At 43.1% G+C, this 20,958-nt stretch overlaps 1 protein-coding gene across 4 annotated transcripts in view; it reads right to left on the minus strand.

Annotated features, from left to right (window-relative positions):
• The window catches only part of APBB2 (amyloid beta precursor protein binding family B member 2), a 431,323-nt gene that overhangs the window by 135,365 nt on the left and 275,000 nt on the right, over positions 1-20,958 (minus strand). For all 4 annotated transcript variants that reach the window (XM_088450563.1, XM_088450565.1, XM_088450564.1 and 1 more), the window contains one exon: positions 20,792-20,852. In XM_088450563.1, the coding sequence (XP_088306689.1) occupies positions 20,792-20,852 (61 nt within the window). The remainder of the gene's footprint in view (positions 1-20,791; positions 20,853-20,958) is intronic.

Below are 20,958 nucleotides of genomic sequence, written 5' to 3' on the forward strand. Positions count from 1 at the left end.
AGAAATCCTTTAGTCGGACCAAACATTGCGCTGAATTGAATAGCTCCAAGAGCTCCTTCCTGGGGCTATTCATCATCGCTTTGAAATGAACCGCGGCTGTTTAACAACTCACAGAAGTTATTTCTGGTGTGTGAAAAATGATAATCAATTGCAGCTTGATAAATATGAAGAGCAGAAGATCAAAAAATAAAGAACATCGATATAAACTTGAAAAAGCATCTTTATTATTCCCCCCTCCAGGAGACTTCCCAGAGGTGATATGAAGGTGGCCACTGTTGGGTGTGCAAATTGCGTTATTTAGCCCAGCTCCCTGCAGAGCAATTCTATAAATGTCAGCATCGCACAGAGGGGACGGGACTATGAGGTTGCAATTTGCTCAGTCAGCTCCCTACCCCCCCCACTTACGGGGATGCGCTCTGGATGCGGGATGGTGCGTGGGACTCACCAAAAGGCTATGAGCCTCCTGAACATTGCTGGAGAGTGCTCTAGTATGTCTTACAGTGGTATGTTTAAAAACTAACTTTAAAGATACATTTTACTATAGTTGATAAAAACTTCAGAAATGTGAGGTGTTATCATTGTCCTGGATAACTATGAAGACATCTCACAAAGGAATGCAACGCTATCATATAACAATTTTAACATTATTGTAATGTCACATGGCTGTTTAATATGTAATACTCTGGGATACATAAATGAATAATGTCAGCCTGACTACATGGAAGAGAATATAGCACATAATATATTCTTAATTTGTTGGGAGTGTGAGGATTCTCAGGAATGTGCTCATTGTTCTAGTGTCTAACAAGCATTTCTTTGTGTTTTGCATTTATAGATATGTCTTAGGGCTTCCTGACAAAACCGGTGGCGGCGGCGGTGTATGTTTTAGCACTGCAGCCAATAAGAGCCAGAGAAACTCTTATTGGCTGCTGCACCCACGGTCGGAGCTGGGCTGGAGCTCACTCATGAGTTCCGCCTCCCGGCTCCCGCAGTGGGTGAAGGAAGAGAAGTCATGATGTCTCTCCCATAGTGCCGAGCAGGACCGGGGGAGTGGACGGCACCGGAGCAGGGATTCGGGTAAGGATATTTATGCGTGTCTGTGTTTTGTGTGTACAGGGCACTGCCACTGGGAACAATGTATAAAAGGCACTACTGGGGAACTGTGTAAGGGGCACTACTGGGGACACTGCATAAAAGGCACTACTGGGGGCACTGTATAAGGGGCACTGTATAAAAGGCATTACTGAGGCATTGTATAAAGGGGCACTACTGGGGCCACTGCATAAGGGGCACTACTGGAGCCACTGGATAAGGGGCCCGGCATAAAAGGCTCTACTGGGGGCACTGTATAAGGGGCACTGCATAAAAGGCATTACTGAGGCATTGTATAAGGCACACTACTGGGGCCACTGCATAAGGGGCACTACTGGAGCCACTGGATAAGGGGCCCGGCATAAAAGGCTCTACTGGGAGCACTGTATAAGGGGTACTACTGGGGCCACTGTATAAGGGGCACTACTAAAGGAAAGTGAAGGAATGTTCCCACAGTAACGAGAAACGGTGGTGTGTCTTGTTGACACGCCCCCATTTTTCAGTGGCCCCTTGTGGTATGTGTCCACTTTTCGATGCACGCACATAGTTTTGGGGGGGGGGGCTCTAAATACCCCAGTTGCGCCACTGTGCTAACAAAATACCTAATGCCATCTACATCTGATGCTATAGTCACATCCTCAAACAGGGGATAATATAGTGCACCGTTCTACATTGAGGGGGGTTAACACCTAATTCAATTGCTTCCCGTTTTTCCACTAAAAAATTTTCGGGAGGCGAAAACACATAGGTCCGTGTGTTAGCGCAGATCCTATGTGTTTTCGCGCCCCCAGTCATGATAACAGGCCTAGTTACAGTATTAGACATTTTTTTCACCTGTCGGCTTCCAGCCAGCAGCCCAGCACGCAATGCTGTGTGCTGGGCTGCCTTGGGACCAGGGAGACTGCTGCCACTGGGAAGCGCCAGCAGCAGTCTCCTCTAGTCTGCGGCAGTGGCGATCACACGTGGCCCCCCTGGATTTGTCCCTGGCTGAGTGGCTCACAGCGCCACCCACCCCCCCTCAGCACCGTTTTTTTCTAAGAGGGACGTGGCCAAATCTCCCACGTTAAGGCCACTACTCCGTTAAGTTCCGACTTTGGGGCTAATTGAATTACCCGGGGGTTCAATTAGCCGGCGGTAAAGTACCACTGCTAATTGAATTCCCCCCATAGTTTTAAATTTGTGTCCCTGGTTCACATTAGGTCATAGTGTATTGCCCTAGTTCACATTAGGTCATAGTGTATTGCCCCTAGTTCACATTAGGTCACAGTGTATTGCCCCTAGTTCACATTAGGTCATAGTGTATTGCCCCTAGTTCACAGTGTATTGCCCCTAGTTCACATTAGGTCACAGTGTATTGCCCCTAGTTCACATTAGGTCATAGTGTATTGCCCCTAGTTCACATTAGGTCATAGTGTATTGTCCCTAGTTCATATTAGGTCATAGTGTATTGTCCCAAGTTCACATTAGGTCATAGTGTATTGCCCCAAGTTCACATTAGGTCATAGTGTATTGTCCCTAGTTCACATTAGGTCATAGTGTATTGCCCCTAGTTCACATTAGGTCATAGTGTATTGCCCCAAGTTCACATTAGGTCATAGTGTATTGTCCCTAGTTCACATTAGGTCATAGTGTATTGCCCCTAGTTCACATTATGTCATAGTGTATTGCCCCTATTTCACATTAGGTCACAGTGTATTGCCCCTATTTCACATTAGGTCACAGTGTATTGCCCCTAGTTCACATTAGGTCACAGTGTATTGCCCTAGTTCACATTAGGTCATAGTGTATTGCCCCTAGTTCACATTAGGTCACAGTGTATTGCCCCTAGTTCACATTATGTCACAGTGTATTGCCCCTAGTTCACATTGTCATAGTGTATTGCCCCTAGTTCACATTAGGTCATAGTGTATTGCCCCTAGTTCACATTAGGTCATAGTGTATTGCCCCTAGTTCACATTAGGTCACAGTGTATTGCCCCTAGTTCACATTAGGTCACAGTGTATTGCCCCTAGTTCACATTAGGTCATAGTGTATTGTCCCAAGTTCACATTATGTCATAGTGTATTGCCCCTATTTCACATTAGGTCACAGTGTATTTCCCCTAGTTCACATTAGGTCATAGTGTATTGCCCCTAGTTCACATTATGTCATAGTGTATTGCCCCTAGTTCACATTATGTCATAGTGTATTGCCCCTAATTCATATTAGGTCATAGTGTATTGTCCCAAGTTCACATTAGGTCACAGTGTATTGTCCCAAGTTCACATTAGGTCACAGTGTATTGCCCCTAGTTCACATTAGGTCACAGTGTATTGACCCTAGTTCACATTATGTCATAGTGTATTGCCCCTAATGCACAGGAGGTCACAGTGTATTGCCCCTAGTTCACATTAGGTCACAGTGTATTGCCCCTAGTTCACATTAGGTCATAGTGTATTGCCCCTAGTTCACATTATGCCCCCAGTTGAAAAGAAGTGACCAGTTTTAACATCTCTTATGCACAAATACCTCCTAGTAGGCAACATGGATAGAAGAGTAGGTAACAGGGAGAGGAGAATGGGCATAAAGGACAGGAGAGTTGGATGTATGGATAGGAGAGTCTGTAATGGGGACAGATAACTGCTATGGTGATGCGCTGATCTCCATCTTGGGCTGTAAAGTGGTCAGTGATGTGCACGGATCTGAAATAACAGGTTGCGAGTCTGTTACCCATGTCACTACAGACGGCCCCCTTTTGGCCCTGGTAGCAGTCCCCCATTAAGTAACTACTGATGGGCAGGCCACTCCAATGTCTGATCGCCAGTCAGGTCAGTGGACCGTATTGCAGCAGGTGGTAGGCCACATTTGGCCCCTAGGCCTTGGTTCGATGCCCCTGTACTAGGGTAATAATTCCCGCCTATAAAGGCTCCGCATCACTCCTCTGACCCCTGATGCTCAACCTGTGACTGATATGAGCAATATTTGTGCAGTTCTAAAAAAATCCTTCATTTAAGGCCTGACATCAATCTATGTATCTCAGGGTTGTAATATTAATCTATGTATCTCAGGGTTGTAATATTAATCTATGTATCTCAGGGTTGTAACATTAATCTATGTATCTCAGGGTTGTAACATCAATCTATGTATCTCAGGGTTTTAAAGTATTTGAAGCAATATACCTTTTAGCCTTCAAAATAACATAGTAACTTTCAATAGAGATTCCTACTAGTGTATGAACATAAGGTGCAAACAACTTGACTAGAGACAAGAACACAGTGCAGAATATCAGAGACATTCCGGTGAAAGCACAAGAAAAGGCCTTTGCCTGGGTATTTAGACATAAGCACTCACTGTATCTTGACATTGATGTACACTTTCCAACTGACCTTCTTTCAGCGGACAGTCCTATTTTACACGGGGCTGTCCCACCTTCCCACCCATGGGCCGCTATGTCCCGTGGCACGGGGAAGATGGAGGGAGCACAGTCACCGCTTAGCTGCATAGAGGAGCAGCGAGTGAATAGATGCCTTTCGAATGCGCATGGCATCTGTTCACAGTGCGGGGAGAGCCCTAAGGGCAGCCAATCATCTCCGGGAGTGCTGGGCACGCCCCCACAGTGATGAAAATGGGGATAATGTCGAGAGACTGTGGCCCCTTGTCGGGGACGCGCAGATTCACAATTACAAAGGTGGAGATGTTGGGAGGTGTGTTGCAGTTTTATATTTGGTCTCACAATTCTGTAATTATGAGGCTACAACTTGATGTGAAAAGCTATGCAAGCTTAAGACAATTGTATTAGTAAATTGATTGAACCAGTTTTAAAGTATTTTCAAACTATGGTCCAGATTCAATTGGCTGCAATAAATCGATATATTAGCGCCGGCGAATTTATTGCATTTATCAATATTCCGGCAATGCGCGCTCCCTGTCTTCGCAAAATCCCATTACACAACAGGCGAAAATGCATACGTGCGATAATTTTTCATGGTGAAACCAGCAAAAATGTCTCCACATTTTGGGAAATCAGTTTGTAACTCCAAAGAAAGCCTAACTGACATAGGAAATCAAAATAGAAGTGTATTATTCCCACCACGGCCCTAACTGTGTGGAGTTTGTAAATTCTCCCTGTGCTTGCATGGGTTTCCGCCAGGTACTCCGGTTTCCTCCCACACTCCAAAAATATACTGGTAGGTTAATTGGCTCCAAAACACAAAAAAAGAACCCTAGTGTGTATGTGTGTGAGCATGACATAGGAAATATAGAGTGTAAGCTCCACTGGGGCAGGGACTGATGTGAATGGCCAACTATTCTCTGTAAAGCGCTGGGGAATATGTGTGCGTTATATAAATAACTGGTAATAAATAAATAATTAATGGCCGTAATAAAAGAAATTTGGATTCTTAAATTGTGTGAATTGGCGATTATAGGTGTTGTCAGGACTGTGACTATTTTAATACGTAAAGATAAACTACATTTGCCAAAGTTCCATTGTGGTCGTTGGAGGAGCTATCCTGGTTGCTGGCATCCCCACATACAGGAGATAGAGAGTAAAAATGATCATCTGTCTCAAAGGTGCTGTCAGGTTGTTGGATTTCTGATTGCTTATTATTTCAAACCTGATTCCATTTGGGTCACATGTTCTGAACTTCCTATGGATCACAGACCTCTAGTATAAAGCCTGTTGCTAACTGTGTCTCAGTGTCTGTGCAATGTTACTTTCAGGTCTTTCTTGGACTCCTGCCAAATCCCTGCTGTGCCTGTGGTTTGCTGTGGACTTTGCTATATCTCTGCACGTGTTCCGGTTAAACTTCTGATACTGGTTACCAGCCGCACTACAGAGCTCAGCATTGCCATTGCCTAAGTATTGTTATTCTGCTCCATTGCTGTGGTTGCGTCCCCTGCTGGATTATTTACTCTGCCTGTTGTCTTCTACTTCCGTGGACATTGAACTCACCTTTACTACAGTTGTCAACTGCACCATTACAGTTATCGTCGCCGGACCCTTAGTGCATCGCGGGGTGCAACCCCGCTCCGGATCCTCGTCACACTGCAGGGCTCAACCCTGCTCTGGACCTTCATCGCATCACAGGGCTCAACCCTGTCCTGGATCTTCACTACATACCAGGGCTCAACCTTGCTCCGGACTTTTAGTACATCACAGGGCTCAACCCTATTCCGGATTTTCACCACATCTCAGGACTCAACCCTGTTCCGGATCTTCACTACATTGCAGGGCTCAACCCTGTTCTGGATTTTCATCACGCTACAGGGCTCATTCCCTAGTAAGGTCCATTATACCATCCTAAGGTTTTGCCTCATATTGGACTCGGGGTTACTTACCACATTTGTATCAGAGACTTTATTTACATATAGGGGTTTACTCTTCCGTGTTACTGAGATTTCGTGAAAAGGTCATTCCTAAAAAAACCACCTCAGTTGATAGTGCCCATTAGGCCTGACTCCTTCCTTTTTTTTAGAAAATAACTGCTGGAAGTAAAATGGGGGAGCATTAAAATGGGTTCAAGTATATTTTTGTGTCTATAAAGTGCACTTTTAATTTTTTTTTTAAATACACCTGCTGCAGCCACCTGCAATGTTTAAAACACCTGTCCCATCCATACAGCCCCCCAAAATACCAGGCCCACTACTTTAAACCCATTTTCCACTACTATTATTTTTTTCGATCCAAAATTGAAATTACATTTTTGACCAAATGAAGCTAATTTAAAAAACTTTTTTGGTTAATTTATTATTAAGATGGGTAGGGGAGTTAAAAAAGGTCCTAAAACAAATCCCCACATTTTTAGATGAAAATATGAATTGACTGTTTTACACTTAAAGGAATAAACTAATTGAGACAGTGACTAAGGGGGAATGTATTAAGCCTTCTATAGAGTGGAGCAGTGTACAGGTTGAGAGTTACCTGTATCGGCCAATCAGCTTCTACCTATCATTTTATAGAATGTACTTGATAGATGCTAGCTAGAAGCTGATTTGTTGCTATAGGACAGTCGCTAAATTGGCAAAAATTTGTGAATCATCTCTAATGAGTGAACCCGTTAGATCTGCAACACAGTTTCCACAGCTAACGGCATTTCCCTGAGGATGAGGCAAAAACACATGGCAGTGGCAAATGCAGGATTTCTAGAGGGGGGTTTCCAAATGCTTGATTTTAGAGTGAGTGTGGCCAGTCCATGAAGAGGGTATAATTAAAACTTAACCAGCTTTAATATGCGTCATACAAAGTATATTGTGTGTCATAATTCCAGCATATACAGGACCAGTGATCACAATAAGCCATTAGATGCGGCAGTAGGGCCATCCTGCGTGAGCAGAATGTTTTTATTTTAGATGTGGGCCCCATTCCAGAGTATTAAAGCAAGTCCAGGAGTCTGGGGGAGCAGCAGAATAACCTAGCACTGCCCTGGACATATATATACATATTGGGCTCTATAGCAGCACATCCCTAACAGTGAATGTTTTCCAGATCTCCTAGTTGGTGCACAGGTTACTTATTACTGACTGATAAATGTTAAAAGATCCACAGGTGGGGCTAATTATTTCATTTGTGATACTGAGAAGAACATGCAGCACTAGTAACAATGTATTATATTACTATTTCTATTGTGGTCATGGTGTGAGCTGGGGAGGGGGGTTTCCAGGCAGACGGAAACCCCCCTGCGTTTGCCTATGCATGGGGCAGTATATTTACTAAAGTGCGGCTTAGCAAGACTTTTTGAGGTGATTTTACGTGGAGCTTGGAAAGCGTGATATTTACTATAGGCCAAACCACACACAGTTTTTAAACAGCTAATAATATGAATAGTAGTGCTCCTTTCCTAATTACATCGACAGTGGTATCTTTTTCATAATAACATGAATAGTAGGGACCTCATTATGGCCACCATTCATTATTTTTTCTTTTTTAAAGATGCACCCATAATAAATACTTACCTGTCATCTTCATCCTGATCTGTTCAGGTGTAATCCACATAGGTGAGGAAAAAGTGAACCCTACTGAAATGACAAACTGCTTCCTGTGGAAATCCCAACCCCTATCTTTGGCTCCACGCCGAAATCCCGACAGCCAGTATCCCGAACAAAGGTAAGCGGGGAATGGGTAGCGTTAGCTGCAGGGTGGGGGGGTGTTTGTTAGGCTTAGCCACCCCCCGGGGGACTTACGGTTAAGCACCCCCACTGGTAGTGCTAGGGTTAGGCTACGGGGAGGTTAGGGTTAGGCACCCCCAGGAGGGAAAGGTTTAGGGTGCGGGGGTTAGGTTTAGGTACCTCTGGGGGGGCTTAGGGTTAGGCACCACCAAGGGAGGGTTAGGGGGGGGGTGGCAGGGGTGGGTTACCCTACTCACCACCTCCTGTCGGGATCTTGAACCTTCGGCCTACCAGCGTCGGTATGAAAACCGATGGCTAATGTGCCTTCTGTATTTCATACCGATTCCGTCTATTACAATGCTTAGACAATCACAGGGAACCTACACAACTGGGCCTAATGTGGAGTAGCCCTAGACTCTTACAGAACGGCAGGAGAAAAAAAACGTTCTACAACCCCTGCTCATCACCACTGACTTCAGTTTTACAGGAGTAAACCCTACAGTTTGGGGTTGAAACCTGCTGGAAATGTAAACAACGGATTCCTTTGTTACCACGGCTGTTTCTGATGTACAACCCTTATTCATTTGCTGCTAACCTTGTAGTTCACAAAGTGTCATCTGAGGGTGCACACGGTAAACCCACTAACGCTAGACTGATGTTTGTTAACTGTGCAAAAAAAACAACATTTTATTTCAATCAAGGGGCCTATGTATCAAAGCTGGGAGAGAAAAAAATTGTGAGAGATAAAGTACTAACCAAACAGCTTCCAATTTACATTTTTGCAGGCTGTGTTTTAAAAATGATAGTTAGGAGCTGATTGGTTGGCAATTTATTTGTTACAAAATTATCTCTCCACCAGCTTTGATACAAACTTCTACTTATGTTATATTTTCTCAGGAAAACAAATAATGCTGCTTTTTGTTTTAATGCAATTACGTTCTGACAAAATTACCAGAAGTGTAAAGAAACGCGTAAGAACGTTCCTTACTTTCAACAGACTCCTGGGACCCAGACCGCCATAGTCCTCACATACCAAAAGGATTTGAAAAGTGACCTGGTTTATGGCAGCACTGGAGGATACAGCACCCGCACAAAGTGATTAACAATGGGAGCTAACAGATGCTCTGTCACGAGGAAGATCGGGACGCTGCAGGTATCTCGGAGTGATGATCGCACATCCCGATATCTAGGGACTGCAAAACCATACCCGAGGTAACATCCATGGAACTTACCGGTTAAGGCTGACTTTGAGGGCCGCCAGTTAAGCTCTTAGGGGTCTATGTACTAAGCAGTGATAAGAGACAGAGTGAAAAGTGATAAGTCTGTGATAAGGTGCCAGCCAATCAGCTTCCAACTGTCATTTTTCAAACACAGCCTGTGAGATGGCAGTTGGGAGCTGAATGGCTGGCACTTATCACTTACTTATCACTTTTCACTCTGTGGGCGGAATTCAATTGTATTCGCGGCCCGCATCTTCCGTCTAAAGTGACAGGAGATCGCGGGCCGCTAAGCAATTGTCCAAGAGATTCGTGCTGATCGCACCCATAGAGGTCAGGTTTAGCCGCGTACAGCAGCTAAACCCGACCAAAGTGCTGGGCACGATCGCGAAAAGTGATGTTTGGGCGCCCAACCATGTCACTTTTCGCACATTTCAGCTCTCATCCCCCAGGGGCTGCGAGCTGAAATGTAGCGCTGGCAGCTCATCGTGCCTGACAGGAGCAAGAATTGAATAGCTCCATCGGGCGCGATAGGGGCTAGAAAGAATTGAATTCCGCCCTGTCTGTTATCACTGCTTAGTACGTAGACCCCTTAGTATGTCGGATGAATAGCCCCAGGAGAATCCATATAAGACAGAGGATTTAAAGTTGTCAGCTACCAGGTTTAAATGAACACTCTGGCTTCTTGTAACAATACAAGACTTTGTATCATTTAAATGAAGGAACAATCTATGGCTGCACAAACCGAACCTGAATGTCACTTATCCAATCCTCACATCCGAATTATAATTATAAGTGAGAGAAACGGCATTTGCTGAACTTAGACACTAATGGAATAATTCCTACCTATTGATTGTGTCTCATATCATCTTGATATTTTAGAGGTTTTTTTAGTAGCTTGTATTGTATTATGTTTTAAATACTGGGACCCAGTGATTTTTATTGACAGTTCTCATTGCATGATTATATGTATTTACAATAAATAATTGTTTTATTACTTGCTCGGGTAATCCATCTATGTTATCTTTATCAATAGTCTCACATGAGTGAAGCGCAATTCCATATTGTTTGTTCACGTTCTGTTTGTGTCTAATCTAGCTAAAGACAAAAGCTGATTCCATTGCACATTATACATGTCGTATAATCTAAAAAGAAATTTTTATTATTGCAAATAGGCTAAGCATGTAGGTAACGGTAAACTGAGTTGACATCTTCTGATGACCAGCAATTATAAAGGTCATCACCTACATACTTGTTAATTAAAATGTGAGTGAATGTGACCCTGGGAATAGTTCACATGAATATTCAGTTCAGTGCTGCCCTCTTGTGGCAATAAAATTGTGCAGAGCACAGAGCGATTTCTCTACCAATTTTTCCCAATAAAGAAAAAGTAAACAGTTTTCAAGAAGAATTACAAAAGGGTTCACGTAATTGAAATCTAAAATATTTTATATTTTAAAACTAATTAGTGCAGTGCTTGCCATACTTGGTGCCAAGGCCACACAGTCACACCCTGCTCACATTCACATGACATTGAGCGGGCACAGCAAATAAAGTACAATGGGGCATATTATCTATACATCAACTTGTGCCACATTGCTCCATAGGTATGTTTTCTTGCTCCATAGGTATGTTTTCAGGTGAATATAGTTATTTTTTAATACTTTGGGACGAAGGAAAATGTTAAAAACATATTGGCGTTTGCACGTTTTGGGATTGTCTAATCCTACCTGTTGGCAGTGCAGAAATATACTCGTCCATATCAGCTAATCACCCGTTTTACAACTTTACACAACTTTTCTTCTGCATTCTGCTCAAAATGTAGATGTCCAATTCTTTAGCATTCACAGTAACTTTGTACATAGCTGGTATTATAAAAACATATAAACACAAATTGTATTACATGCTTGCTGACTTTCTAATTGTCCCCTTCAGGAGATCCCAGGCAGGGAGGCCCAGGTTGAAAATGAGGGGCGCAATTTGCAGCATTGTGCAGATGAGCAGGCCAAGATTAATCTAGGTTATTAAGTCTCTATACAGTAAGTGGAGGGGATCTGGGAGGCTGGTCCGCTTTCCTAGTGGTGCAGGAAAACTCCTACTTAATATGATTTATTATGTTTTTCCAAGTGGTGTGTGATTTATCACCTTCTCATTTGTTTTGGGGAAATACATATTTTCAAAGCCGGATTAACAGCCGGGGCAGTCGCCCAGGGGTGCCGACACATAGTTACATCACCAGCGTGGGGGGCACTGTGGCATAATGTGAACTGGAGTTTCAGTGTGGCATAATATGAACTGGGGCACTATAGTGTATATAACACATACAGTACCTTGCAAAAGTATTCACACTCCTTTGCATTTTTCAATTTTTTGTTGCCTCACAACCTGGAATTAAAATGGATTGTTTGAAGGTGTGCATCATTTCATTCACAGAACATGCCTACAACTGTGAAGTTGTGTTTGTTTTATATTGTTAATCAAACATTTAAGACAACATAACATAAAACTTCAGCGTGCATAACTAATCACCCCTCTAAAGTCAGTACTTTGTCGAGCCACCTTTTGTGGCAATTACAGCTGCAAGTCGCTTTGGATAAGTCTCTATGAGCTTGCCACATCTTGCCCCTGGGATTTCTGCCCATTCCTCAAGGCAAAACTGCTCCAGCTCCTTCATGTTGGATAGTTTCCTTTCCGCTTGTGAACAGCAATCTTCAAGTCTGCCCACAGATTCTCAATTGGATTGAGATCTGGGCTTTGACTAGGCCATTCCAACACATTTAAATGTTTCCCCTTAATCCACTCGAGTGTTGCTTTAGCAGTATGCTTCGGGTCATTGTCCTGCTGGAAGGCGAACCTCCGTCCCAGTCTCATATCACAGGCAGACTGAAACAGGTTTTGCTCAAGAATATCCCTGTATTTAGCACCATCCATCTTTCACTCGACTCGAATCAGTTTCCCAGTCCCTGCTGCTGAAAAACATCCCCACAGCATGATGCGGCCACCACCATGTTTGACTGTGGGGATGGTGTTCTTGGGGTGATGGGATTGGTTTGGGTTTGTGCCAGACATAGCGTTTTCCTTGGTGGGCAAAAAGTATAATTTTAGTCTCATCTGCCCAGAGCACCTTCCTCCATACATTTGGGGAGTCGCCCACATGCCTTTCGGCAAACTCAAAATGTGTCTTCTTATTTTTATCACTAAGTAATGGCTTTTTTCTGGCCACTCTTCCATAAAGCCCAGCTCTATGGAGTGTACGGCTTAATGTGGTCACATGCACAGATACACCAGTCTCTGCTGTAGAACTCTTTAGCTCCTTCAGGGTTACCTTTGGTCTCTGTGCTGCCTCTCTGATTAATATCCTCCTAGTTTTGGTGGATGGCCCTCTCTTGGCAGGTTTGTTGTGGTACCATGTTCTTTCCATTTGATGATGACGGATTTGATAGTGCTCCGGGGGATCATCAAAGATTTGGATATTTTTTTTTATAACCCAACCCAGAATTGGACTTCTCAACAACTTTGTCCCTGACTTGTTTGGACAGCTCCTTGGTCTTCATGGTGTGATGCCTCCTGCTTAGTGGTGTTGCAGCCTCTGGGGCCTTTCAGAAAAGGTGTGTTTATACTGACAGATCACGTGACACTTAGATTTCACACAGGTGGACTTCATTTCACTAATTGTGACTTCTGAAGGTAATTAGTTGCAACTGAACTTTTGAGGGGTGTCATAGCAAAGGGGGTGATTACATATGCACATGCCAATTTTCAGAATTTTATTTATAAAGATTCTTTTTTAGATATATTTTTCTCATTTCACTTCACCAAATTAGACTATTTTGAACAGATCCATCACATAAAATTCAGATTTAAAAAAAAAAATTACAGGTTGTAATGTAACAAAAAAGGTAAAAAGCCAAAGGGGGTGAATACCTTTGTAAGGCACTGAATGTAGTGCTGGGAGTATTTACACATTATACTTTTTAATAAAATTGCCAGCATATCGTATTCACAATTTTATTGGTAGGGGTCCCCCACAAGTTAGATGCCTTTGGGTCACTACAAACCTTAATGTGGCCCTACATACTTTCAAGAGAATCCTCACGGGAATATGCTTCACATTTGACTCACTCTCTATTTCTGCTCCCAGATCATTATTATTATCATTAATATTATTACAGCAGCAGTTTATTTATAGAATGCAAACTGGAGAAAAAAAAAAAGAGCAGGTCCAAAACATACTGGACGTTTAATTGAATTTAATTGCACTGTGTGCCGGGCCAGATTAAGGGTCACGTGGGCCTGGAGCTGAAATATCAAGGGCCTACTGTGAGATGCGGCAGGGGTATGGTCAGTACCATATGGGGCTTTGCTAGGCGACAATGGTGAAAAGAACATAGACAGAAGACCAACGGAAAACTGTTATACAATCATCCTTCACCCTGTTCTGCATACAGGGGGCACTTGCCAAACGAGGGCTACAGGCTTCAGTATTTGACCAGTGTATTTACAGCAATAGTAATCTGTACAACTGTCACAGACCACAGCACAATTAGCCAGTGCAAAGTACCTCTGCACCTCACATTTGTGATCTGCAATGGTGAACGGGAGGAGCTGCGGCAGTGTAGCACGCACAACAGCTCTTGTTTTGGCCATCTTGTGCTGAAAATAATGGAGAGAAGCGTGCACAGAGAGATCCAAAACTATACTGAAGAAATATACAAGCAGGAACGCTGTAACATCCTGATGGCCCTATTTCTATATGGTCTACGGATCTTGTTCTATACCTTTAAAAGGACCCATTTTGCACCTCTATATTGCACCTACGTCTACTCTATCTCATGATTTATTTAAGCCTGAAGGAGGCCAAACATTACATATTCCGGTAAAAAGCAGTATCGCTAATTACAGAAATGATCGTGCATTGCAATAAAATGTAACAAATTGTGTTATTTAACCCTGAAACATATCATTTACTGCATTATTTATCTGCAGCTTCCTTCGCGGCTGTGACTGTATTTAATATCATTAAGGGCACACTGCCAAGTCTTGCTGCAAACAACCAATATCTACGCACTGCGGTCCTTGTCACTGCCACCGAGGTTTCCGACGGGTCAGGACGCCATCTCCCTCACACTAACAAAGATCATTACTAAGGTGTTCAGTGCTGTTTACTAATCATAACCTAAAAACTGTAATAACTTTTAAATCACAGCTACAGTAATTAATAAGAGTGTAAAGTATTTAAAATTCTCTCTACAGTGGTAAGATTTCTATAGACTTCTTTATTAAAAACTGTATTTTAAGACACATAGCTATACACAGCCATCAACACTACAGGAAATTATAATGATTAAAACAGTAAACTAATGCTAATCCAGTCTCAGATGCTTAATATTCTACAACCTACTAAAACACCTAAACACATCTTAACACTAGTTGTTATTCAAATGCATTTGGTGTTGAACTGTGGCATGAAGAGCCCACCAGGAAAATGCAGTGATAGGAGGAGAAGTTTAAGGGGCGTGGCCAGCCACCAAGGGGGTGTGGTCAGCCACCAGAGGGGTTTGGCTCACCATTACAGAGAGCATAGTCTGGGCCCTTTTATACATATATACGTATAGTGCATGCATGATAATGTACTAGACTGATAACATAAATGCACTATAATAAATACACCATAGTCCTGGAAATGCTGTATAATGCATTATTAAATGCAGTATATGTATGAAGATTGAGCACATGATGGTGATCCGGCCTATATATACTACATTAATGCGCTGAACAAGTGACTGTCCAGTGTCTAAAACTCCAGGAGAACTGCATTAGGTCTAGTAAGGGTGAAATACGTGTCACTGTAGAAAAAAATTCAAATAACTAAGTTCTTACTGCTGGGATGAATTAATTATAGCATAATGTATGAACACAAAGCTACAATGCCATCTCAATCACTGGCAGGAACTGTGTTCATTATGTTAAAGGCCACAGCCGAAAAGAGGAGGGGACAGGGGTGTGTCGTGACCACTCGTTGTGATTGGCAGTAGGGCGAATCTAGTCCTGATGTGTCCGCATACTAATGTGTCCACATACATCTTACTTCCCTGCATGTTAAAGAGGCCTTCTAGTCGCACCATGCCGTGGCGTGACTCGGTAGAACAGAGCGTCTTTTCATGTGACTTTTTACCTTCAAATGCGTCTTATTCACAAAGTGATGCAGATGGGATGCACAAGTAGCTTCTGGTGATTAAAATAATATGTTTGGCATGCCTTTATTCTATGTGTGCGACTGCGGGTGTATCTGCATGCGAAATGCCACGTTACAGTGTCACAACTGCTGACACTATAACGCAGCATGTGGCATGCAGATATAGCCGCAGTTGCAGTGTCTATCTTTGCTCTCTGTCACTATATTCTCTATGCCTCACTATCTATTACCTCTCTCTTTATGCTCTCTGGCTCTCTTTGGATCTAGGTCTCTTGAACCTGGTCTGGGAAGGAATGATCCTTCCGGCGAGGCTGATGAAAAGAAAAAAACATCCAGGCCACTGTTGACGTCAGGGGACCATCTCCACGGCTACAGACCACGCATGAGCATCCTAAGCGGCTTTTCTTCCACACTCTAGTGCCCTTAACCGGCTTCATTCTGCCATCCAGTGCCCTCCACCATAAACTGGTACATTTGTGTGAACCGAACACAGTTGTCAGGTCAAAGGGACGGGAGCCCCAAAAGCGTTACAATCCCAGGAAATCCTGGATGTTTTAGCATCCCTACCTGATAGCGATTTATGAAACTGGTTACTTATTCTACTGCTGTACTTTCTCCTTTGCAACTAAAGGTTTCATGGTCAGATGATCCTGGATGGTATTAGACTTTGACATGCTCTGCATACAGGCGAATATCCACATTTAGTTACATGCATGCAATGCTAAAGTAATAATGGCTGACTTGGCATTCAACTCTGCATGAGACCCACAGTATACTGTAAAGTTTCATAGGCTCTGCATAAGACCCGCCATATGCTGTAATGGTTTGTAAAGATCTGCAGAAGACCCACAGTTTGCTGTAAAGTTTCATAGGCTCTGCATGAGACCCACCATATGCTGTAAACATTCATAAGCTCTCCATCAGTCCCACAGTATGCTTTAAAGGTTCATAGGCTCTGCCTAAAGCTGGGTGCACACCTATACAATCAACGGGACGTTTATCAAATATCGAGAGAACGGCCGTTGGATTGCATAGGTGTGTACCCTGTCCCGATGCAGGAGCATTCGCCGATAAATGGCTTTTAACGCTCCTGCAACGGTCGGGATCAGGAGGTCGCATCTTATGTACAGTTTAATATTCGTCGGTTTGACCTCCCGATCCCATAGAAGCTCGTACACACTGTGCTATGTCTGTACTGTGTGTACGCGGCTGACAGGGGGTCACACTGGGGACAGACTGCATGGCTGATTGGGACAGTTTTACCCGACCAGCCTGCAATCGTAATAGTGTGTACCCAGCTTAAGAGCTGCCATATGCTGTAGAGGTTCATATGCTCTGCACGAGACCCATAGTACGCTATAAAGGTTCGTAGGAATCTGCACGAGACCCACTGTATGTAGTCAAGGTTCATAAGCTCTCCCATCAGTCCCACCAAATGCTGTAAAGTTACATACAGTCAGGTGCATAAATATTGGGACATTGTCAGAATTTTCATATTTTGGCCTCTATTCACCACCACAATGGCTTTGAAATGAAACAAACAAGATGTGCTTTAACTGCAGACTTTCAGATTTAATTTGAGGGTAATTACATCCAAATCAGGTGAACGGTATAGGAATTACAACGGTTTCTATATGTGCCTCCCACTTTTTAAGGGGCCAAAAGTAATGGGACAAACTAAACAATCCTAAATCTAACTTTCACTTTTTAATACATTCTTGCAAATCCTTTGCAGGCAATTACAGCCTGAAGTCTGGAACGCATAGACATCACTAGACGCTGGGTTTCATCCCTGGTGATGCTCTGCTAGGCCTCTACTGCAAATGTCTTCAGTTCCTGCTTGGTCTTGGGGCATTTTCCCTTCAGTTTTGTCTTCATCAAGAAAATGCATGCTCAATCGGATTCAGGTCAGGGGATTGACTTGGCCATTGCATAACATTCCACTTTTTAGCCTTAAAAACCTCTTTGGAGGCTTTTGCAGTATGCTTCGGATCATTGTCCATCTGCACTGTGAAGCGCCGTTCAATGAGTTCTGAAGCATTTGACTGAATATGAGCATATAATATTGCCCGAAACACTTCAGAATTCATTCTGCTGCTTTTGTCAGCAGTCACATCATCAATAAATACAAGGGAACCAGTTCCATTGGCAGCCATACATGCCCACGCCATGACACTACCACCACCATGCTTCACTGATGAGGTGGTATGTTTTGGATCATGAGCAGTTCCTTTCCTTCTCCATACTCTTCTCTTCTGATCACTCTGGTACAATGATCTTTGTCTCATCTGTCCATAGGATGTTGTTTCAGAACTGTAATGGCTTTTTTAGATGTTGTTTGGCAAACTCTAATCTGGTCTTCCTGTTTTTGAGGCTCACCAATGGTTTACATCTTGTGGTGAACCCTCTATATTCACTCTTGTGAAGTCTTCTCTTGATTGTTGACTTTGATACATATACACCTACCTTCTGGAGAGTGTTCTTGATTTGGCCAACTGTTGTGAAGGGGTTTTTCTTCACCAGGGAAATAATTCTTCTGTCACCCACCACAGTTGTTTTCCGTGGTCTTCCGGGTCTTTTGGTGTTGCTGAGCTCTCCGGTGCGTTCTTTCTTTTTAAGAATGTTCCAAACAGTTGATTTGGCCACACCTAATGTTTTTGCTATCTCTCTGATGGGTTTGTGTTGATTTCTCAGCCTAATGATGGCTTGCTTCACTGATAGTGACAGCTCTTTGGATCTCATATTGAGAGTCGACAGCAACTGATTCCAAATGCAAATGTCACACCTAGAATCAACTCCAAACCTTTTACCTGCTTAATTGATAATGAAATAACGAGGGAATAGCCCATACCTGTCCATGAAATAGCTTTTGAGTTGATAGTCTCATTACTTTTGGCCCCTTAAAAAGTGGGAGGCACATATAGAAACCGTTGTAATTCCTACACCGTTCACCTGATTTGGATGTAATTACCCTCAAATTAAATCTGAAAGTCTGCCGTTAAAGCACATCTTGTTTGTTTCATTTCAAAGCCATTGTGGTGGTGAATAGAGGCCAAAATATGAAAATTCTGTCAATGTCCCAATATTTATGCACCTGACTGTATGTTCTGCATGAGACCCACAGTATGCTGTAAGGTTCACATACTCTGCATGAGGCCCAAAGTATGATGTAAAGTTTCACATGCTCTGCATGAGGCCCACAGTATGCTGTAAAGTTGCATAAGCTCTTCATGAGACCCACAGTATGCTATAAAGTTCATATACTCTGTAGGAGACCCACAATATGCTAAAAAGGCGTATAGGGCAATGTTGAAGCATATGAATGTATGCAGAGTATTAGAGGTATATTTACTAAAGTGAGAGTTTTTAGAAGTGGAGATGTTGCCCATAGTAACCAAAAACTCTCACTTTAGTAAATATACCCCCCATGGCTCTATTTACTTAGATTTATTAAAATAAGTTACCTAATAAAATGTAACATCAACACATGTTTCTTCATTTGAAAAACTTCAATAGATTTCAACTTACTGTATAAAGGAATAAAAATGGAGCGCTGCATTACATACACAGGATAATAACAATTGCCCTGTAAAAGTTTGTTAATATTCAAAAATTAGAACATTTCTTTCAAATATGGGACTGTATCTGGAAATCAGGACAGCTGCCAGAAATTGGGCTGTCATTATGTTGTCTGCTTACAAGGACAAATAATATAACAGTACAGTGTAAAATAACTCCTACTTACATTTGACAAAGACAAAAAGAAAACCATGTTGCCTGTATGTCACTGTGTCACTAGTAATTTAAAAGTACCAGCCTCAGTGATATCTTGCAGCCACTAGGTGGCAGAAGCACTCTGTGCTTTTTCCAAAAATAATGCTCTACTTCTGGTTTGGGTAGAGTAGCTGGTTTTTCTGAGCTAGTGCAATAAAAAGCCAGTAATAAAATGCACCTTTAGTCTTAGACATTACATCAGTTTACTACAATTTGTACTGAATAAGTGCATATTGTGCTATTTATGCCATTGGCCAGATGGGACAGACTGATCCATTGGCCTTTTCTAGCCAAGTATAGGACAGTATATGATTAGCTGCAGATGTCATGTGATCGCCTAGCATCCTACTATGTGAACTTGGAAAGCGGTCTACTTCAGTCACTCAAAAGGCTTCTAAATGATGTGCTTGGCCAATGGCCAGATATAACACAGGGCCTGATTCAGACCCGCTCGCGAGCGCTGTGCGCTCGCAAGCGGGTCGATGTTGGCCCAGTGCGCATGCGCATGACGGAGGCGGCTCCGTCGTGCACATGCGCAAGACCCGGATAGCGACTGTAAGAGCAAGAAGTCCACTGGGACTTGCGGCAACGAGACCCTACCACAAGGGTCTTGTCGCAAGTCCGATGGTCGCGATGGTCTTGACCATCGCGACAATCGTCCTGGCCGCTCACACTAGCTGTGGGTGGTCACCCACAGCTATGTGAGCGGCCAGGAGGCCGCTCTAAAAATACAATAGGCGGGCATTGATTCAGAGTGAACGCTCTGTAAGAGCGTCTGGCTCTGAATCAGGCTCACTGTCCCTTAAAGTAACGTTTAAGCACAGAACCTGAAACACCTTATATGCACACATTACCTGCACACAGCCTTGCTGCAGTGTGACACAGAGCACATTACAAAGTCATCTTTCCTTTCAGAACTATTTGAAAATAATACATGAAATAACACTAACCTGAGCCCAATGTCATAGTTATTTTCATTTTAAATATATTTATAGGGAAGATATATTGCCACAGTACACCCCCGGCCCCAAGTAGCAAAACTGTGACAACTCCAACAATCTCCCAACCAACAAGACCTCAGAGAGCTGTGTACATTACCTGGAGGATAATGAGAGTGAGGATGTCAGCAGAGATCAGAATCTGTTACACAGCAGGAGGCCCCATGGTTGGACTACATGTGGCAGAATATAGTTCTACACCAAAGGACAAAATGTTCTTTTTATTTAGAGCTGCTTGTTCTTAACTGGTATCTACTGCAGGGTGGGCAAGAAGCTGGGGGTCTGCTTATTGCCCACCCCTAATCTACTGTCTGCATGACATCACTGCTATGAAAGGCATCATTCATACAACATGACCAGGTGTAGGTTAAAGGAACCAGCTTTGTGAATGGTACAATACAACTATAAGCAGCAGCCAGATCACTAACCTTGGCTTCAGGGTCACTGTTGATGCTGGATGAGTCTTCTTCATCAGACGGAGGGCCATTCCTGAGAATGAGACATTAGGGCAGGACATGTAAGTGCCATGTGTTACATTTCCCCTTGGCCTTAAGTACAGGTAACATTCTGATAACATTAAGCAATGAAAGTTCCA

The sequence above is a fragment of the Taudactylus pleione genome, unplaced genomic scaffold (assembly GCF_031769625.1).
Source record: "Taudactylus pleione unplaced genomic scaffold, aTauple2 ptg000519l, whole genome shotgun sequence".
NCBI lineage: Eukaryota > Metazoa > Chordata > Amphibia > Anura > Myobatrachidae > Taudactylus > Taudactylus pleione.